At 39.2% G+C, this 16570-nt stretch overlaps 1 protein-coding gene across 3 annotated transcripts in view; it reads right to left on the reverse strand.

The window, feature by feature from the left end:
- LOC109411553 (uncharacterized) overlaps nt 1–16570 on the reverse strand; it is a 239126-nt gene that overhangs the window by 43199 nt on the left and 179357 nt on the right. For all 3 annotated transcript variants that reach the window (XM_062851707.1, XM_062851708.1, XM_062851706.1), the window contains exon 7: nt 13207–13311. In XM_062851707.1, coding sequence (XP_062707691.1) covers nt 13207–13311 — 105 coding nt within the window. The remainder of the gene's footprint in view (nt 1–13206; nt 13312–16570) is intronic.

Genomic DNA, 16570 nt, shown 5'->3' on the forward strand with positions numbered 1-16570 from the left:
GCAACGCCCGCTGGTCCGTCGGCTGAATACCGGCCCACAACACCGCTCGCCCCGCCATCCGGCGAGTTTTCCGGCCGCACAGCTCGACAGGAGTCGCTGTGTCGGCCATCGAACCCACCATCAACTCAGCAGCGGTATGTACCGGTACGACCATTTAGCATAGGACACACATAACAAATTTTACACTACGATTATACACAGGACAACACGCACACTCAACAAATAGGACATTTAATAAAATTATATAAGAAAAGTGAAGGATTTGTGTAGTGTTTTTGTATCGCGAAAGTGCCCTTGATTACCCAGTAGCTAGCCGACCCTGGGATTGCCGGAATCTCTTGTGTCCTGAGTCGGCCCGGCACTGATAGTTTATCGATTAGTTTCAGCTTGTAGAGCGAAAGGTCGATGGATAGCAGGTAAAAGATCAGAAAATGCTTATAAGGAAACAGGTTTATTCTTCTATGTTATTGAAAAATAAAAAAAAAAAAACATTCAATTGCTGTTGAGGAGCTGCAGTTTTGCTTGTTTTTCATTGCGTAGAATGCCGGAAGCGGGGGTCTCCAGTTAGCCTAGTGGTTAAGGCTATGGATCGCCAATCCGGAGACGGCGGGTTCGATTCCTGTTCCGGTCGGGAAAATTTTCTCGATTCCCTGGGCATAGTGTATCATTGTACTTGCCTCACAATATACAAATTCATGCAATGGCAGGCAAAGAAAGCCCTTCAATTAATAACTGTGGAAGTGCTCAAAGAACACTAAGTTGAAGCGAGGCAGGCCAAGTCCCAGTGGGGACGTCGTGCCATAAAGAAGAAGAAGAAGAAGAAGAAGAAGAAGAAGAAGAAGAAGAAGAAGAAGAAGAAGAAGAAGAAGAAGAAGAAGAAGAAGAAGAAGAAGAAGAATGCCGGAAGCGTATCCGGCTACCCTCAAAACTGAAAAATACTCATATTTTTTCAACTTTGAACCGATTTAAGTGAACTTCGACTCGTTTGAATAAGAAATCTTTTTTTTATTGATTGGTTATGCGAATAGAACGATTGGGTTACGCGGTATTCCCAAAAGTCCAAATTTTCTGGAACATATCCTTATGCTATTGAGGGGCCCAGATGCAAAGAGGTGTAAGTGACCGTTTTGTCGAGTTTGAGCTGAACATATCAAAAAATCTTCAGATTTCAAGCTCACAGGAACTTTTTAAAGATTATTTTTATGATGATTAGAAAAATTACAGTAAATCAGAGAAAATTGGGTTGATATTGAAACTCCATACATTTTGAATGGGATGAAAAACTGGCGAAAAACTTCAAAGCTCATTTACTCGAAAGTGGGTTTTTGTAACTTACACCCCTTTGCTTCTAAGCTCCTCTATTCTAATATCGGCGTTGTTGGAGTTAGCGTATTGAAAAGATATGGTCTCTCGTGAAACATGCTTCGTAATTACACTGTTGGAAACGCTTTGACATCCACGTGCAGCACAACAGAACATGTGCTCGATGAACAAATTGAGATTTGAATTATGAAAATGCTACGGTCAACCTTGGCTTGGTCAGCCAAAGCAAAATCAAGAAATTGCCATTTATGCTTCGTAATGATTATTTTGAAGTCAATACTTTGGGCCTAGGCTGGGCAGATATGCTATTGGTGATTTGATGGTGCATGAAGAAGAAGAAGAACGATGGTGTTTTGAAAAATCCTATCCCTACCACACAGGAGAAGATTTTAAAATGCCTCTAGAAAATCTAAAACAAAATCTAATTTAAAACGGTTCGATGTACGGTGTAAGACTTTGGACGGACTACATATTGAACGTATAAAATTAAATTTAACATTTTTTTTTTCTTGGTAAGGTACTTAATTTGTATTTGGGTTTTTAAATTAAGAATAATATATTGATTTTTTGATTTTATTCAAAAGAGTACCTTTTTTTAAGCCAGTATGATTTTTTTCAGATTTTTAAAACTTTATTTTGATACCTAAATTCAATTACAAAATGATTTTTTGAAATCACCTTTTGACAGCTGGGCAACTGCTTGACAGCTCCGCCCAGTACGAAATGCGACGAGGGGTGATTCGACAAATCGCTCCCATACAAACTTTAAATCGATTTCTAAATAGGTTCCCGGGCACCAAAGTTCATGAAAATTTGGATTTCGGCTCAGTTTGGCATGTAGATTGTGAATATGGAATTATCTCAACACCACTAAAGAAGCCAATTGCAGCTGGTCCATGGAAAATTCCACGTGTATGACAATTCGGGTTTTTTCTTAACTCACGATGACCAGATCGGTTCAGTCGGATTTGTTTTTGATGGAAAAAATAAATCTTGATCAAATGAGATCAATATTGCCAAAATCGGTGAAAATTTATCGCAGATATAATTATTACATAGTTTACCTTCTTTATTTTATTGTCTGCTGTTTCATATTATGAAGTAAAAAATAAAGGCATTGCAACTTCTAGAAATTTCTTCAGACTCTTCCGTATTTTTTATTTTATTCATTGCTATAATTTGAGTTTTGGGTAAATATAGCATCTTAGCTATTGATATGTTTATCTTTGTATTAATTTCCTTCTTTCAATATCCCAGTCCCGTTACGGTGCCAAATTCCTATCACTTTTCTAAGATTCCCAATTCTTCTAGGTTAAGTAAAATTTTAGCTTCAAAAAGTGATACATCTGCAAATGAGTTTTTTTTTATCTCAAAATTGAGTAAACTTAGTTGAATTTATATGTCATTTTAACAGTACTGCTATTCTAACCTCTAATTATGACGTCAAAAATACCGAACAGACTATGTATTACGAAGTAATGAATGTTAGTGAGAGTGGAGATAGCAAATATGGTACCTACTAAATAATTCTAATCAATAAAAATGTCAACTATACAGCCAATTCTGCTCAATTGATGATTGCATTTGTCTATTATAACTTTTTTCTTTCGATCTATTATTATTCGATCATATATTGTTTGACATTATGTCATAAATATCTTTTTTCATTACTAAAAATAATCTAAAACAGAATAAAACTAAACAGCATCTGCAGAAGTAATCATATCGGCATATGATATAATTACCTTTTACCTTTGCTCACGTAGGTACGTGTAAAATCGCCGTTCTCACAACGCGAACAAAACAAAAAATAAAAAAAAATCATCTCCGTCTGGAAAGAATCTTTGTCGCTGCCAAAATGCACCCCATGACGAAGCTCAATCATAAATAGTCGACTAGCAACTTTTTCGTCGTTCTCTTTGTTCCGAAACAGCCGACGACGAGCCATGCGAACACCACCACTGTTATTAGTGTTACAGTGCACATGTCTGCGCACCGCGATAGCGCTGTTGGTAAGAGAGAGAGGTTCATTGTTTGATCTTGCATTCAAATCTCTGTCTATTTTTGTCCTGCGACTGGCAAACATGAAATGAGGGAATAGGGAAACTGGCAATACGTAGAACCAGTAAAGCTTCTATCGTCCCTCACTGCAAGTGCTGTAATAGCCTCATTGGTAAAGGCGACTGAAAATTTACGATAGCAGGATTGGAGGTTCAAATCCCGTCCATGTTTGTAAGTTTTATAATGAATTCGATTTTTTTTTATGTGACCTATTATTTTCTAAAAATAGAATAACACACTTAAAATAATTACCCAAAAATGAGTAAAAAAAGTTAGTTTTTACCCTAATTTTGCTTTAATATCAAAATTTGTTATTGAAATATTTCCCAAATTCACTGTTATTAAGTTGTTATTGCCACTAACAAAACATGTTATAAAATTGATTTTTCAGGAACAAATTTTTGTTATGTGACTTGTTATTTTGCCGCTTATGACAGACAAGTTTATAACTCAATATGTTATGTTAATAACATGAAAATTACTAATTCCATTATGCAGTTATTTTGCCAAAATAACGCATTTTGTTATGCTATTGTTATTCTCTTCTGCTCGGGTATGATTTGACAGCTGTCGAGGTTATTTTTGCACCGCAGTCTAGATTGGTTCCATTTTGTTGGGGCTGATTTTCTTCCCAGCTCATGTAAAATCGGCACTTCACCAAATCTCTTACTTTTAAGTTGATTTTCGAAACGTTTCTTTTAATAATAAATACAGCCACCATGAATACGAATCGAACCATGCAAGAGTCTTGCTGATCGGTTCATCCGTTCGTGAGTTTTGTTGCCTTAAAGGAACCTCAAACTCATTTCAATCTATATATTAGATTGTCAAAATGTCCACTGTGACATCGTAATAATTTTATGCAATTCAGTGTCATAATTTCTATTTTATACTTTTCATTCCAGTATCATAATGGCCAACTTTTTCGTACCGGTTCATAATGCAACTGAAATGAGTTGCATAATGAAAACTAGTTGCATAATGTTCATAATGCAACTCATTTGAGTTGCATTATGAACATTATGCAACTCAAATGAGTCGCATTATGAAAAAAATCATTGCATAAAATTTTGTATGGAACTCGTGCTGAAAAAATCAACTTTTTGCAACTCGTCACATGAATAACAATAATAAAATTTAAGAAAATATACAAAAACAAATGAAAAAACAAAAACAAAGAAAGAGAAGGATATCGATCTGTGACACTTGTTCAGAGATTCATATCGAGCGAACGTTACTTATTTGATTTTCGCGCTTTCATCTCGTATGCTCCTATTGTGTCCAAATGATCATGCGGTGATTATTATTATTATTATATTTTGAAGATTTGAATTGTGAGATACCTTGGACGTTAACGGGTTAAAGAGAATCGGAACAAAGAGAGCCTCTCTTTTGCAGAATGGAAATGTTTGTTAAGGTGCTATTAGACTGTTTGTCGTAATGGCAAATATTTGTCATTGTAGTCCGACATTCATCCAAGGTTGCCATGATTCACGATGAGTTGGCCTTTTGTCGGGCTTGTTTGGCCAAATATTTGTCATGTGTAATGGGACTTTTACAAATATATATATAGATCGATATAGGGTAACCAATATTATTTGGACCTCGATATATTTTGGACCCCCTGGGTCGTAATATCACAATTTTTCTGTGACTTCAATTGTCACGAGCCCGGAACTACCCGTTTGATAGTCCTAGACTCCAGAGCAACTATACCTATCCTTTGGCCCATAGCATAGCTATTGAGTGCGTAACTATAGATGTTGTATCTGAAAATTTACAGATGGTTTAGTGAACTCATCGAAGCTTCAAAATAAATCTACCGCGCGGTGCCTGATCTTTCATAAATCAGGTCTATACCCACACTGAAATCCCGGGATTCTTTGGTACACAGATAAAAATAATGACATTACACGTCATGTAAACTTATTTTTAGTAATGTAAACTTAGTGTTATGATGGTTTACATGATATATCATGTAAATTTACGTTTTAAAACTCAGAGTCATGCTGAATTACATGACATATAATGGAAGTTTACATGATGTTTCATGAATTTTACATGATATGTCATGTAAACTTCTGTGATATCTCACGCTCCAATTATGTGCATCATATGTCACAGAACTTTACACTCTTTTTTCGATCTGTGTAGTATTCCAGATCAATCGGGGATGATATCCTCTCGATTCGATCATTAGCTCTCCCTCACAAATAATAGAGAGAGAGAATAAAGTGTAGATCGACAACATTTGTGCTGGACATATGTGCCAATGATAACACGAAATGAGAAATCTACCGCTATATGTGGTCCTGATCTCAGTCGTGCAATCAAATGGCGAGAGAGTTCCAACAAATGTCGATCTGACATTTCGGTCGTCAACGATTCAAAGACGATTTTTAGTTTACCTGTAGCCGACGAAGACAACGGTAACCATTATCCACTTGGCTTCACGCAGAAGAACTCAGGGATGTGGTTGGTCATCAATGATTTGCATGATTGTAATGGTGTCGACTTCGTTTTAACTTTTGCTCCGTCGTAAGAGATCCAATACTCAATAATGGTGTCAGTGCAATTCATTTCATTGAAAATTTTGACCCTTTGGTAAAGGCAACTCGTGTCGGAATTTCAGTTTTGTTTTTTACTAAGTGCGAACCGTGTCACTCAGATTACAAAAAAGTTGTTTTCTTTGTTCCCATGTTAATATCAACATTGTATTGTAAAAAAAAAAGAGACTTGTATGCCAAGTCTCTTTTTACCCGACCAGTGGGGGATATGTTACCGTCCTAAACGGCAACATTTTGGTTGATTATGGTTTGGGAAAGATGTTTTGCATTATTATCGCGGTAACGTTCATTTGGAATGTCTTGATCGTTAGCACCAATCGCAATGGGTGGGTCGATAGCACCAATAGTGATGCCTGAAGTCTTCGGGAAACTTCGGGAGTCGGGAAATATGATCGAGAGAGCGGAAGGTCAGCGCGACCGAGAGGGCAGTTGGTTTTAGCGTTCTTAGCCGCACGGACGTGTCGCTCCACCCAAAGATAATAAAAACCCCGAAAGTTATAGTGTGCAAGCAGTACAACATCCCCCCCACGGTAGACGTGGGGAGGGGCCTTCGTAAGGTGCTCCAGAGTTTTATGCGAGCCTCGGATCGCAGAACTACAACTTCGCGGCGTCTCTCCAGCGACGGCCGGTTCCACATTCCACGCACGTGGACAGGCTTCGTCGAACTGCTCCTACCAAACCAACTACGCTTTGGGGGCAGCCGAGCATCAACCAACGACCTGCGGTGGATTGGGGACGATCACATCCCCCCTTCTGCGGGACAGCTTCGTGTCGCACTACAACTTCACGGCGTCTCTCCAGCGACGGTCGGTTCTACATTCGTCGCACGTGGACAGATTCCGTCGAGCTGCTCCCACCAACTTCGCTTTGGGGGCAGCCGGTCATCAACAAGCGCCCTGCGGTGGACTGGGGACGATCACATTCCCCCCCCCCCTTTGCGAGATAGGCTGGAGCCTAACGCCCCTCGATAGACACATGTGGACGGACCCGGACAAGGCTGACTGCTGAGCTTCCAGTTGAACCAAGTAAAAACCGCCTCCCCTGCTCTGCACGTTCGGAAGACCGCGGACACGCCCTGGAAGCCGATGCCAGGACCCGGTTAAGCTGACAGTGCCATCAAAACTCATCCCGCCCATACCATTGCCCACAACGCTTTTTGGTGGAATACAAGTTTTAAACGTGAGTACATGTTTCTCTTTCCCTCGCCATCCGAAAGCTCTCCCTACCTTTTAATGCCCTGGGACTCGGGAGCAAAAGAGGCCTTTCGCGCCCACCCCGGAAGCTGCCGATGGTCAGACCAGCAGCTTGGGGTCCAGGCAGGTCCCCTTCTGGGGCCGCAAGAGCTCCCGAGGTCAAAAGACGTTTCATGATAAACAACTCTGCCGAAGAAATGAACTATAAATCATTAATTATTGTCATGATTCCAGGGAAATAAATTATTTTCGTATTGGAAATGTAGCTCATAGATCGTGACAATATGTAATCTTTGCAGTATTGTTTACGCCACCTAGTGAACCAGTCACAAACTACATTGTCCACTATGAGCAAGGTATGGGTGTGGAGAGCATCTTCTCTGAAGAAAGTATTCTAAAATTTTACATAATTCTGGAGATATTCACATCAAAAGGACTATTACGATGTCACAGTGGACATTTTAACAATTTGTGATGTGAAGATCGGAAAAGGATTGTTTAATCTACCTTCCGACGCAAGAAGTAAATCAACATTTATAAATACAAGCACGTTATAATCGCAAGAGAGGAGACTTAAAGAGAGCCTCTCATCTGCACTTAGGACCTACAGAAATGTTTGGCCTTCTGGTATAAGATGTAGCCCATGCTCAGCCTTTTTTCTGTTCGGATGCGCCACTGCGACCAGTATTCTGATCTTTGGTGGCATTATCCGTATCCTTAGTATTTAGTGCATGTCGTACTACTCCATTGTCAATGAGACACAATGAAGCATCGATTTCTGTGCAGCTCTTGTTTTGTTGCCTTAGAGGTTGAAGAAATCGAATGCGATGAAAAGGTACCGTTTTCATAGAGATTTAGATCCCAGTGAAAGTGCGCCCCCTAATCAAACACAATCGATTTTAAACGGTGGTAGGTACTGATATTTACCAATGAATCGTAACCTTAGCCCCATCCATATCTTGCTTCTTGTTTAGTCCCAGGACAACAAAGAAAAACCCGGGGCTTTATCCTAGTTGCAAAATTATGTCAAATTAGAGAATGTATTCTGCAATAAGAACTCACGTGAGTCCTTGAATTACCAGAACTTAACAATCCTTAATATACGCAATTAGGATATTGGTTCCCTTCTTAAGCATGTGGCTCCCATTTTCATCCTACGAAAAACAAAGGATATAAGCGCTATTTGTTTTGTTTCTTATTTTTGAATTTTTTGTTAGAAGTGAGCACCCATGAAAAGAAAAAGAACGGAATCAATCGGTGCCGTAATCGCTTGTTTTCGAATAGGATGAATATGGGAGCGTGAGACTAATGATGGAACACATACCCTAGACACGTAAATCATGTTTGTTTTCTAAACATTGAATGTAGTCTCGGGTGGGCAAAGTCCGAGTCTTTAACTATCAGCAAGGCAGAATAAATGAAATTTTAGAAACTGTCACCAGTAACAAGGACTTTGTACCATGAATCCTTATTACCAAAACACATTACTCCAGCCGGATGTTACAAGGGTTTGGTTTGGTAGTTCTATCACCGTAACGCAACCCAAAAAGGTGATCTGCCCAGGCTACGGGCTACGTTAAAGATCGAGAATCTTTTAAACCCCCTCAATCATTCATCCAACAGCACGAGTCGCCTGACACCTTGGATTGGGGTCCCTTGTTTGGTAGACTTTTACCTCCGAACAGGTGATCTGTAGTGTTATTCTTAGCCAATGAATTAACTACAGCGGCTGTTTTCCTACTCTCCGCACCGACCAATGTGGCGCTAGCTTCTATGCGCGAAAAATCGCTAAAAGTAAATCGCAAAAATATTGTATGGCGAATACCATCTAAAGGCAAATTCTTAAAAGTGGAACACATTATTCGAAAAAATATTTGGTAGTGGTTGTGCACAATGGTGACCACTATTAAGCCTACCAAATATTTTTTCGGGAAATGCTTTGTATTTCAAGTAATTCAAGTTTAGATGCATTTCGCCATAAAAAATTAAATTGATTTACTCCTGCTGATCAACTGTGGCTGCGCGCAAAGCGTGTAGTCCATTGAGAAAACCGCTACCGACACTACACAGTTATCTAGGCTGATCGGGAATAGAAGTTAACATTGATGGTTAACTTCTAATCGAGCCTAAACAGCCCCTACTTACTCAGCTTAGTTGCTATCATATGGTAATATGTTTTACTTGTTTCCCTGCGGTTGAATAAAATAGGCCCGCATGGCAAGATGACAAGATAGCCTTTGGTTTGAAACATCGCCACTGCTCCGCTGCTACGTGATAAACAAGGAAAAACAGTCATCAAAAACAACAATTTCGTTTGAAATGTGTAATTTCCGAAATAAGCACTAGCAACACACGACCCGTACACCCGAAAATCACGAGCAAGTTAGAGTAAACCAACCAGAAAACGATGATGGTAAGAGCGGCGATGAACCGAGTTTGACAGCTGTTCTACCTAGGTACCACCCCACTGGCTCATAGGCACTGGGTTTACAAGCACTATAACATAACGTTATATATAACATAACGTTATTTATATAGTTCATATACGGCCTATTTCAGTGTTTGGTATTTATAACGCCTGAGAGAATTTGAAAATCTCTTTCACAACTATCAGCCCGGAAAAGCTACTGAACGGCCTTTTTAGACAGCTTACGACAATGCATAGTGGTTACCTCGGTAAATATATCACGCCAGAAAATGTTGAAGAAGAGCGAACAAAATTTGTTCTAATTTGAGTAGATGGAAAAAAATCGATTATTGTTTAATCGTTTATTTAAGAAGAAATGGGCATCCCCACTATGCAATTGACCAATCCAAATTCTTATGTGGTACACTCAAACCTCCATTTAGGTAGGATCCATTTAGGTAAAATCTATTTAGGTCCCTCCATTTAGGTAACGTTACCTAAATGGAATTTGATTGTGTTCAAATCAGTTGGAGTACTTAAGATTAGGTATAAGACTGGTTTATGGGAAAGAAGTAGTGAGTGGTGTTAGGGGGTGGGTATTGGGGAAGGGGGAGGTGTGGTGTGGTGTGGTGCAATGTTGCCCCCTAAACACCCCCCCTCCCCATGCAGTGTTGAAAAGTGCCAGTATCCAGCGTCATTTCCAGCTGAAATTGAGATAATCAACCATCCTTCCATCATTCCATTGATATCAGCTCCAGCATTGATGACGTCAACCCGACATCAACCTATCATTCACCTGTTTTTATTTTGGCCACCAAACCCAATATATACTCAACAGTTCTGGAGCTCGATTTGAATAGGTCATATGTACATTTGTCGACATATAATTCGAACAGTTTATTTTAGTTATTGTAGCAATAGGGAAGATATTTTGGAGATTTTTAATGATGGAACAGAAAGTCTGTTTTGTGATGATTCTGCTGTATGTATCAAGTTTGTTCAATTTCAACGGTTTTTGCTATAATAAGCGAATCCAACTGATCGAATTTTTAATCGACAAAAGCACATACGACCTTTTCAAATCGAGCTCCAGAGTTGTTCGATGTTGGTCCAACAATGGCCCAACCTACGATAAAAATTGACCCGACATTCAATCATTTTTCAGTCTGGCGGAATTTTGCAGGGTTTTCGCAAGGTTTTTCGTGTTTCGTGCCCAGCTAGTCATTTGAATGACAATTCTGATCTTAGACCCTCCAAAACCCCCGAATACGCCCCTGAAGCCCCTCCCCTCCTGAAACCCACCCCCTCCTGAAACTCATTGAAAGCCATCTGAAACTCCGCATGATCTCCTTTAAATCTCCTAGTAACTCTCCCTTGTTGAACTTCTTTGCAACCTTGTAATCCATTTAGGTAATAAACTGAATCCATTTAGGTAATGAATCCATTTAGGTAAAAATTCTATTTAGGCAGTCCCGACTCATTACCTAAATGGAGGTTTTAGTGTAGTGGTTTGTGTTCAGATTTCCCGTGTTAAGGCCGGAACAAATCTCATTTTCTTCTTTTGTCACTTTGCTCAATGACTAGTGAAGGGGGGATGATAAATAATAAATGTATTTGGTGACAAGTTACCCAAACAATTGGACAAAATCATCAAACTCATCGGATTTGCTAAGAATTTTTTTCGGCGACTCTATTTTCACTTAATTTTTTTTTAAATTTCTTGAATAATTTATTTGAGCCCCCCGTTAAAACGTCGAATTCCAATCAAAGTTTTCCAAGGGGGCGGTGACAAAAGAGAAAATCAAAAATTGTGTCAGCCTAATCTATCTGTAAGAACTTTGAAAACATCTTTTGTTCTCACGTATATGGATAGGCTTGAAGTAGGTTTTGTGAGACTTTTTTTGGACAACTCATTGACAGTTCGACAGAATAAACGTCATTCGGATAGCACATGCATTTAATGTGAATGAGTAGTATCTCTTCTGACGTTTGGTGGCGACATATTCACTAAAAAGGAGTCGCCAAAAATTCGTATGAGTTCTTCTGACGTTTGGTGGCGACATATTCACTAAAAAGGAGTCGCCAAAAATTCGTATGAGTTATTGCAGACAGGACATCCCAAATTGGACTATCACACTTTTTTTGGTACGCCTTAAAAGTGTGATGAAAGTGCACATTTGTCTCGGACCGTCTCGACGTCTTCGGTGCACTTATTCTTCCATTTACAAGGAATAAGTGTACCGAAGACTCGATCCGATGTGTCCCTGCGCTGCAATCACACATTGAATGTGTGTGTACACTATTGTGTCAGTCCAATTTGGGGTGCAGTCAGCAATAGGGCACTGCATGAAATTGTGTCCTTCTCTTTCACTCTTACAGAAATTTTGTAAACAACAAGGCCAAGAAACGTCAAAATCCCATGTAAAATCAAAACAATGCAGTGCCCTATACCTTTATTGTTAATAGTCCATTTTACGAGCCGATTTTATGAATGAAATTTTGACAGGAGGTAGCGTCCAAACCCGTAAAAATCAATATCATCATCAACATTGTTGTCACTTCGTAAAATGGCTCATAGTATATTTGCTAATATCTACTTTTCCACGCCCTTACAGTGTCAGTAGCGGTAGTGTCAAAAAAAATCGTTTACCAAAATAAAAGATTCTCTACAAGATGATCATCTAAAAATAATCAATTATTATAACTAAAGCTATCAAAATAATTAAATAGCAAAATTGACTACTTAGTAGTCAAAAAAGACCCATTTCTATTCTGTGCACTGGGATCTAAACAAGGTGTTTGAGCAATGATTTGTTTTTGGACAAACATTTGACCCTTAAGGTTGAAAGATTCGTCATTGACATGATTGTCATCATTGAAAATTCAAAATCATTTTTCTCGCTCAAAACTGATATTTTCGCAATGAAAAAGTATTCACTGAATTGCGGGTGGAGAATGGAGTGCAGTGAATACATTTTCAATGCAAACATTTAAGTTTTGAGCGAGAAAACTGCTTTCAAATTTTCAATTATGATCATTATGTCAATGGGCCTTTTCATTTGACATATAAAATCAGCTGATTTTGAGGGCCTTTGACAGTTCTCCTATGAGAACAACAGTTCAGCGTTTGCGCCTTTGTTCGGCAGTTGTAAACAGTGGCATACACGAACCTGTCAACTGATAAGGCCTATGACAAATCCTCCAACCTTAAGGTGAATCGGGACGCTGTGTTATTTTTCCTATCTTCCCTCTCTTTCTAACAATTTGCCTCGCGATTTTGAAGATGGTAATCTCGATTTCTATCGCACAGATGAGGCTGAAAAACAATCAGCATATGCACTGCAAGTGAGCATACACAATGATAGATTTTTGTTCCATTATATGAAGTAGAATCTGAGATTACCATCTTAGAAGAAACAGAGCAATGGCGGATATTTCCTCGACCGTCCCGTCCGCCCTTAACAGTTCCATCCTTCTGCGTAGGGGTGGCAAAGCATAATCGCAGTAAACCAAATGACCACAACACTGATTTTTGCTGAGTAGCTTCTGACAAGAAATGCAAAAACAATCACGGATTTTTAGCGCGAGAAACAGTGTGGAACCTTCAGGAAAATTTTCAAAACTGGATAAGACAATACATAAACTTACTACATACCTTGTAATTGCTGATCCTAGTGGTAATGTAGGTAAGCGAATGTTCGCTGTTCTTGGGTTGATAATCACGGTACCGTCCACAAATGGGGCATATCCGGGTAGAAATCTACAATACAATTATGTTATTAGATTTTAATGTAGGTATTTGAATTTTACAGTATCGATATGCTGATCACAAGCACAATCTGGAGAAACTAAATGCGTTGAGCAATCACAATCTAAAAGAACTAACTGCTTTGAGCAAGTATAAACAATATGGCAAAATTTTTGCTTTGCTTTTTAGATTACCGCGCAAATGTTTAAACATTTAATATATTTGTTCACACGTAAAACACCAAATGAGGTAGCAAGTAAACAAACCAATTATGCCATACACCACCTACACGCTAAGAAAAAGTTACTCTAAAATGAGTAAGATTCACACAAAACTGAGCTAAACTGGAACAGCTCAAAAAATGAGTAAATTGCATTTCCAGCGATAGCGCTGAACCAAGTGCAAAAATCCAACTGGTTTAAGCCGTATAATATTCTTCGCATCATCAAGAATATTATACGGCTTAAACTGATGAGATTTTCGCACTTTGGCCAGCGCTATCGCTGGAAAAAAAATTTACTCAATTTTGAGTTGTCCCACTTTAGCTCGAAAATGAGTGAATTTTCTGACCGTGTAAAAAGTGTAACCGACGCAGAAAAAATCTAGCAGCAACACGAACCAATGTATGCTAAAACTGGTGTGAACATATTGTGGTTTGAAAAAAAAAAAATCTGCAGGAGATCAAATACGGTGCAGAAAAAGCAATAAAAAAAAAACAAAAAAATACTCAAAACCTTTCAAATCTACTGTCGTATAAAAATAGAGTACTAAAATAAACAAAACGTAGAATGTTTTGTTCAAAACTACCTGTTGTTGATTCTAATAAGATTCATCTTTGATTCGAATTCCTTTCAACATCTACGTAGTTAAAAGAAGCAGAAAAAAGCACTAAAACAAACCGAAAGATTGGAAATATTTCAAGTGAAATGGCGATAGTTTCCACATCGTAAGTGCTGTGCCTTTTCATAGGGCATTGCATGACTCATTTTTTAATTGTCCCAGTTGAGATCAGATTTGTGCGAATCTTGTTCATTTTGGAGTAACTTTTTCTTGGCGTGCATGTAAAATCCCACACAAACTTCCATCAGTGATGGAAAACAGTGAGGAATGCAGCTGAGTAGACACAAACGCAAAGCTATCCTACTCGTGAACAACAGAAGCCAGAATATATTCGTACTTCCTTCACTCGCGAGCTAACGAAGCTCGTCGCACTCGTGATTGATTCGCGAAGCAGCTCTGAACATTTTTCAATTTTGTGAAAAAACGAATTTACACGACCGACAGATTAACTTTTCAGGCACAATAAAGCACAAAACACTACTATCTGATGGATAATTACTTGTTTTGCTATTAAAATCGCACCAAAATGCCATTCCCGCATCTCCACTTGTTCTTCGCGAATAAAAATTCATGAGTGTTTTTGTTTGGCTTCATACTCGTGAAGCAAGCGGGTGCGAATAAACTCACACACGGCTTACTCTCGGCACCGTGAGTAAACCGTTTGTTGCTTTTACACTCGCGAGTTAATTCACGATGCGAGTGTTTCCATCTCTGACTTCCATCGCGAAACAAAAGGTATAGAAAAAAAGTTGATTTGGAAAAAATATTTGAGTAAAAAATATTAGCTCCGTTTAACCACAGAGAACAGACATCCAGGCTAGAACAAATTTCATTCGGAAAGTTCAAGACCAACAATTGAAAAGGCCACATCAACATTGCGTAAACAAAAACGTTTCTGTCGACTTAGGGCCTTCTGAGATCCACCCACGCATCTCACCACCATTAACAGAAAGCTTGATGTTTGCGCCTTGCGCTTTCTGTTAGTGGTGGTGAGGTGTGTGGGTGGAGCACAAAAGGCCTCAAGTCGACAGAAACATGTTTGTTCACAAAATGTTGATGCGGCCTTTTCAATTAGCTTCTTTAGTGGTGTTGAGATAATTCCATATTCTGAATCTGCATGCCAAACTGAGCCGAAATCCAAATTTTCATCTATTTTGATGCCCGGGAAACTATTTAAAAATCAATTTGAAATTTGTATGGGAGCGATTTGTTGAATCACCCCTCGTCGCATTTTGTACTGAGCGGAGCTGTCAAGCAGTTGCCCGGCTGTCAAAAGGTGAGTTCAAACAATCTCTTTGAAATTGATTTTAGATACCAAAATAAAGTTCTAAAAATCTGAAAAAAATCATAGCGGCTCAGAAAAAGGTGCTCTTTCGTTTAAAAATAGAAAATCATTGAAATTTTCTTAATTTAAAAACCCAATTTTTGGTCTTGAGTTTGGTAAGGATTTGAATGTTTACTTGAGTAAGGTTGCAAACTATTACACGATGATAACACTAACGCCACCAAACACCATTTTCATGTCCGGGGGAACGGGATATGGGAACGTTCAAAAATTACGTCCAACATTTGGGGGAGGGGGGGGGGGATGGGTCTAGAAAAGTGTGACAGTACGTGTATTGGGTATAGGGAAATTGCGTGACAGATGGGGGAGGGGGGTCTGGAAATGTCGAAAAACGATGGACGTAATTTTTGAATCTTCCCTATGCGGCCGAAAGAATAACTTCCACACGCGGACATTGCATAATAAAAACATGCACATATATTAACACAAGACTACTATTTACATTATGTACCGTAAAACGGGGTAACTTTGATAGTTTTTCAGCGAATTTTCTTAATATTTTTCCATGTGACTGTGTTTACCTTAGTTTTATATTTTTAAAACAAGTACTGGGTTAAGAGTTGTGTGCTTAGCTGGTAGTGCAGCCTGGACACTGTTGTCCTTCTGACTTTAGCTAGATTGAGGAGGTACGATCCGAGTGTCTGTTCACCAAGGAGGTGCGGCTCAAACAGCGTCTGTTCTGGCATCCAGCGGCTGAGTAAGAAACGCTGCACCACGCCCAGCTAGATCCAAGGTGGTAGCCCCATCAGCGTGGTCGTCCCAGTGTTGGTTGGGACGTTAAACAGAACTGGCACGATGGCCCTCCGGCGAGACAGGAGTGTTGGCGTAGGCCCAATAAGCCACCCGTAAAAATCCCCATTGCGTATAACATAGGAGAAAATACGACTCGATACAATCGGCAAAGACCCACGCGACGAAATAAGGACTACGATTGGAAACTTGGAACATGGAATTGCAAGTCACTAGGTTTCGCAGGATGTGACAGGATAATCTACGACGAACTACATCCCCGTAACTTGGACATCGTGGCGTTGCAGGAACTTTGTTGGACTGGACAGAAAGTGTGGAAAAGCGGGCATCGAGCGG

The sequence above is a fragment of the Aedes albopictus genome, chromosome 2 (assembly GCF_035046485.1).
Source record: "Aedes albopictus strain Foshan chromosome 2, AalbF5, whole genome shotgun sequence".
Taxonomy (NCBI): Eukaryota; Metazoa; Arthropoda; class Insecta; order Diptera; family Culicidae; genus Aedes; species Aedes albopictus.